The sequence below is a fragment of the Amphiura filiformis genome, chromosome 8, assembly GCF_039555335.1.
Source record: "Amphiura filiformis chromosome 8, Afil_fr2py, whole genome shotgun sequence".
NCBI lineage: Eukaryota > Metazoa > Echinodermata > Ophiuroidea > Amphilepidida > Amphiuridae > Amphiura > Amphiura filiformis.
In genome coordinates, this window is record NC_092635.1 from 59,688,570 (window position 1) to 59,694,710 (window position 6,141).

The 6,141-nt window shown below is 35.9% G+C and overlaps 1 protein-coding gene across 1 annotated transcript in view; it reads right to left on the minus strand.

The window, feature by feature from the left end:
• LOC140159300 (sperm-tail PG-rich repeat-containing protein 2-like) overlaps positions 1-2,638 on the minus strand; it is a 28,550-nt gene extending 25,912 nt beyond the window's left edge. Inside the window, exon 1 of the mRNA XM_072182724.1 lies at positions 1,941-2,638. Within this exon, the coding sequence (XP_072038825.1) occupies positions 1,941-2,052 (112 nt within the window). The 5' untranslated portion in view covers positions 2,053-2,638. The remainder of the gene's footprint in view (positions 1-1,940) is intronic.
• Between the last annotated feature and the right edge of the window lie 3,503 nt (positions 2,639-6,141).

Genomic DNA, 6,141 nt, shown 5'->3' on the forward strand with positions numbered 1-6,141 from the left:
ATGCGCTAAGAAGGCTTTAAAGGAAAACAGTACGGAAATACTTTAATATGCAAATTTTCCTGCTCGCTGCACTCGCAACAAATATTGAGACCATTTGAGGTTTGCAAATTGGGATCCAAAAAATTTGACATGTGTAAGAGGGGGGCAAAGATATTTTGGCGGGCCATTCAAAAATTTATCTCATTTATTGCACAGCCCCTTACACACCCAGGTTTTTGAATTTACACACCCAAACCTGCAGAGTCTTAGCCAGAAATCAGTAACCACCCTTCCTTCCTTCCTTCCTTCCTTATACGTGCTTACCTCAAATGGTTGAGTATCAACGCACGGGCTTTACGTGCACAGTTTTACCTATGCACGATCCTGGAACCTAGGATTGATTGCAGATATCAGAACCGGGGATGGTCCCCCTTCTCTTTTCGAATAGCTCTGACACTTAACGTGCACAGGGTTTGACTCTTCCTGTACACGGGACCAACGGCTTTACGTGACTTCCGAATCACGGACCGAAGCACATACACTACCTATATCTGCACGTGATAGGCAGTGTATGGGGGCGAGAAGAAATTCTTCAATTAAATTCTGAAATTAAATTACTGAACCTAATTGAAGGATTCCCGACCATATAGGAACTTTTTGGGAGGGAAGAGAATTTTCACCTAAGGCAAGCCCAAGGCTCGAACCCTCGTCGATCGTATCTCCCGGCCGGCAGCGCAACGCCTTAACCACTCGGCCATCTCGCCCTCCCGTCCAAGCAGATACCAAAATTTGACCCTCAAATATAAAACAACTTGTCTATACCCATGGAAGGGTCACTGGGTCAAATATGTCCTGATTTGGTCTTTACATGTCACTCTGAATTAGTCTGAAGTTCATATAACCTTAAAATCATCTGTTTTAGAGCTATCACATCTGTAAAATCCATTTAAATCTACCCGTCTAAAATTAGATTAGCCCGTCTTAAAGACGGGTGGACGCATGGCTGGCTAAGACCTTGCAAACCTGCAAACCCTACCTATGACCTTGCTTCATGACCAGGAGCCCAATTTTGGGGGTCCAATTAGTGAAAATTAGGGGTCCTAAAGTTAATTTTGATTACTTCCGTGGTCCTAGCTGTGCGAGCATGTACGAGGGTACATACAGAAGAAATTTACAATCACGCTGATTGGCTGATCAATGCACTTGACAACAAGCATGACAAGCCGGTTGACGCATTGAGCATGGCGCGTAGTAGTAGCCGACCTTGTCACTTCTACGCGATTGCAATTCACCAGCACGTACCCGGACTACAGAAGTAATAAAAAAGACCCAAGTACCACTCCTGTTCATGATGCTTGAAGGATAAAACATGATTTAGTAGTACGCGATGTTCACTAACAAAGAAAGTGTGTACTACACCAATCGAATGTGCGTCATCAGCCCTCAGACTGTAGTGTAGGAACCCATGGATTTGAATTCATGTATTGTATGAATGTATAACATCTGTATAATGTACATGGATGGTGTGTGGGACGATCATACACATCAAAGGAGAGTAGTACCGTTGGTAGCACGACCAACTGAGTGATACGCATTGGCGCCAGCAGAAAAGTCCGATTTCCTTTTGCTTTACCTCACTCAGTTATTCAGTTCAAAATTAATTAAAAGCAGGCATCATAATGCAGCATATCTGAAAAGTGAAAAGCCAACATTTTGGAAAAGAAATACTATTCTATTTTCACGAAAATGTTACAAAATGGCTTTAACATTGTGTGAGTATGCTCTTGTCAAAAGTAACAATCATGCAATACATGTACAGCGAAATTAAATTGTATAGACTCCCCAGTATAGTAGTGAATGATATTGATAGAAGAATGATATATTTCATTTTCAGTAAATGAAGACCCAAACCAAAGAGCAAGTCAAAGTCCCGGGTCAAAGTAAGTAAAAAGTTTATTTACCTGCTCTGAGTTTTGCTGGATTAGCAGTAACAGCTTCATAAGTTCCTGGACCAACAGCTGCATCTGTACTTTGTGCTCCCGCAGTTAGGTGTCTTGGTGCTCTGTCGTACATATTGGACTTGATATCTCAAAACTGAGTCAAAATTTTTATAGCTGTAGTGCAGGGAGTGTACGTTGTGTCGCTCCAGTCCGGCCAACTTGCGCTCGACCGAGTGTTTCACAATCACGCCGAAATCGGAGGTCTGTTTTTGTTAATTTCTATGATTTTTCCATTTTTAAAACTGCGCTATAATCTTTTACCATACCACATCAGTGTTATCTTGTGGTATATTATGTCGGATATTTTATTGATTTTTGTCTAGAGCTCTGTAAACTTCGCCGTCAACATTTTCATGGCCAGCATGCAATGTTTATGTTGCTAAGCACGCAAGCACACAGTACCAGTGATGGGCAATAGCCAATGTTATCCTATTTTTCTGGCCGAAAACTTTCAGTGATTGCCAGACGAATTTCCATCAATAATTTGAGTAAAAGAGATTAATTAAACCGCTCAAAAGTATGATTTCATTATTTTACTGATATTTTCCCATAGAGTTCAAAGCAAAATAATTACACAGAAGAAAGGAAAAGAAAACTGCCCAGCCCTAATATTTGTCTTCAATTTTGAGGGCGCTATAACAATAAATTTTCACAAGCAGTTGGTGCCTGACAAGCATCAATCATTACTTCTCAATTTTGATCTAACTTTGTTCTCTTCTTTCTTCTTTTTTGTGTCTTTCTTAAGGGGGTACTATACCCCTCGATAAATTTGTGTCTATTTTGGCATTTTTCTCAAAAACTAATAACACACTGGTAACAAAAGTCATGTATATTATAGGGGCAAGGAATCCAATTACTACACTGGAATTTCAGTGACCCAAGACAAGCAGTTTGTTTTTTATGATAAGAAATAAGGTACCGCTAAGATGTAGGGCCTACCTCATTTCCTATCATATATACTGAACCGCTTGTCTTGAGTCACTGAAATTTCAGTGTGGTAATTGAATTCCTTGCCCCAATAATATACATAACTTTTGTTACCAGTGTGTTATTAGTTTTTGAAAAAATGCAAAAATAGTCACAAATTACCACAGAGTGTAGTACCCCTTAAGGTGGTATTTCTAATTTCTAGAAAATGCTTTGAGCATGTTTTAAACAGATTAATTGAGTAGGGTAAAGTACACTGATCAATATGCCTTTTGTTTGGAGCAAATCGGACATACTTTTTCCATAATATATACATCAATTTATAGGCCTATGTTCTTTGTATTGTTTTTGTCAATAATCAATATAGTTAAGGGCTGGGGTATGAACGTTTGGACAATATTTATTTTGGGACATTAGAGCACATCAGACATATAGAATTGCATTCTGAATACGAAGAATGTCATTCTGATATCAAATAATTTTGAATTTTTGAAATTCGCAATTTAATATTCTGTATTTTCAAATTCATGAATGTTTGTATTTCCAATGTGACTGATTATATGAATATATTATGTTTATTCCATAAGTTGGTCATCTATCACATTGAGTATATATATGTAGCTATTTTAATATGCAAACTGTGTTTGATAAATATGTTCATTATAATGGCATATGCAAGCCAAGTAATATCTAAGTATAACCCTAATATTTTGCTGTGTTTACAGCATATCTAGGTTATTGCTTTATATTTTGTTGTTTTCATTTATATTTTTATGTCTTGTTTATGTGCTATATGTTCCCATCTTGTAAAAAGAAATCATAGAAAGTTAATATGCAAATTATGTAAGAAATATGTTCACAAATGTTGCAGTGACCTATCTGCAAAGGAGTTCAGAAGTAATGACTATACCAAATATTGGCATTGTTCTAAATGTAATGAAAATCTGGCACTGCCTTTTAATCACTTTACTGATGAGCGTGAATTCCAACTTGAACTGTACAGGTGCTTTGAGGATATGTCGGCTGATACTGAATATCTGAAATCTCATTTTGAAAACATGAAGTATAATCCTCTAGACAAGAGTGATGCATTTGAAGTAAATGATTGTAATAACAACACACAATACTTTTCCACCGATAACCTAAAAGAAACAGCTGGTATCAAAAGCAGCAATTTATCCTTACTTTGTAGTAACGTAAGAAGTCTGACTAAAAATTTCGATGCACTAAAGGAGTTACTCTCAGAAATTGATGTCAACTTTCAAATCATTGGACTGGTTGAAACTTGGTTGAACGAAAAGCCTCACGATTATTATCATCTAAGAGGATACAACCTCGAATTGTGTAATAGAAATGACAAGAGAGGCGGTGGTGTATCTATGTATGTTGACGAAAATATTGCTTATAATGTTAGACATGATATTAATGATCTAAATCAGCTGAAATATACTGAATCGTTGTTTATAGAAATTGAAAAAAGTAATTCGCAAAACATTGTAGTTGGTGTAGTATATAGACCACCTGACCAAAACATTGATGAGTTTAATAAGTATATTGATGCAGTATTATGTAAAATAACGGGTCAGGAAAATAAGCTTCTATATATAATGGGTGATTTTAACATTAACCTATTTAATGACGATGTTCATAAACCAACTGGTGTATTTGTAGATGTTATAACATCATACTCTTTATACCCTAGTATAACTAAACCGACTCGGATAACTAGAAAATCAGCAACTCTTATTGATAACTTTTTACCAACAATTATGCAAATCAAACATCTGGCATTATTCTTACTGATATAAGTGACCATCTTCCTATATTTGTGTCTACAAACCTAAGTGTTTATGGTAAAGATACCAATGATGTTGTCATAGAAATTAGGGATATGAGTGTTCAAAACATTGATACACTTAAAGATAACCTTCGTAAGGTTGACTGGGCCAATGTGTGAAAATCATGATACTAATGTATCATACAACAAGTTTATTGATAAATTTAAAGAGGTATTTGATGAATGTATTCCTAAAAAGGTAGTTAAGAAATCTCGTACTAAAAATAGGATGCCTAGGGCACCTTGGATAACCTATTCTCTGCTGAAATGTATTCGTAGAAAGAACAAGCTGTTTAAAAAACAAATCCAAAAACCTACTGATGCAAATGTACAACGTTATAAGATGTATCGTAACAGGTTAAACTCCTTATTAAGGAGGGCAAAACAAAATTATTTCAGTTCCCAACTGAACAAAGAAAGGTTTAATATGCGAAATACATGGAAAATTTTGAATTCGGTGCTCAGATGTCCGAAAAAGACATCTTGTCAGAAGTTTGTAAGCAACAACAAAACTTATACTGACCCCCCTAAAGTAGCAAACAAATTCAATGAGTTTTTTGCAAGCATTGGTCCCTCATTAGCTGCTTCTATAAAACATCAAGGTAAAAATTTTGATGAATACCTAATTAATAGCAGCAACTCTACTTGTTTTTTCCAACCAACTGACGAAAATGAAATCCTGAAGATTATTAATAATTTGGGTAATAGAAAAAGTCCAGGTTATGATCAAATAAAGTCTGATGTGGTAAAATTAGTTGCCAATGAAATTGTATATCCATTGAAAATCATATTTAACAAGTCGCTCACAGAAGGAATAGTTCCTGATGCCATGAAAATAGCAAAGGTAGTGCCTATATACAAGAAAGACTCTCCACAATCATTTGGTAATTATAGACCAGTATCTGTGTTGCCTTGTTTCTCCAAAATTCTTGAAAGAATTGTTCATGAAAGATGTAGTAACTTTTAAATGCCAAAGAATTACTGTACAATAGACAATACGGGTTCCGTCATAAACATTCTACGTATATGGCTGTATTAGACTTTATTAAAGATACAAATAAGGCTATTGATGAAAATATGTGTACTGCAAGTATCTTCATGGACCTTTCAAAGGCCTTTGATACTATTGATCATGACATTCTATTACAAAAGTTGTACCATTATGGCTTTCGTGGTGTATCATATGACTGGTTCGAAAACTATTTGTCAAATCGTAAACAATATATATCCTTTAATTCTGCAAATTCATCTCATACCAGTGTTAAATGTGGGGTACCACAGGGTTCCATCCTGGGGCCACTACTATTTATTGTATATATGAATGACATCAGTGAAACATCGAAACTTCTATCTTTCATATTATTTGCAGATGATACAACTGTTTTTCTTTCTGATAAC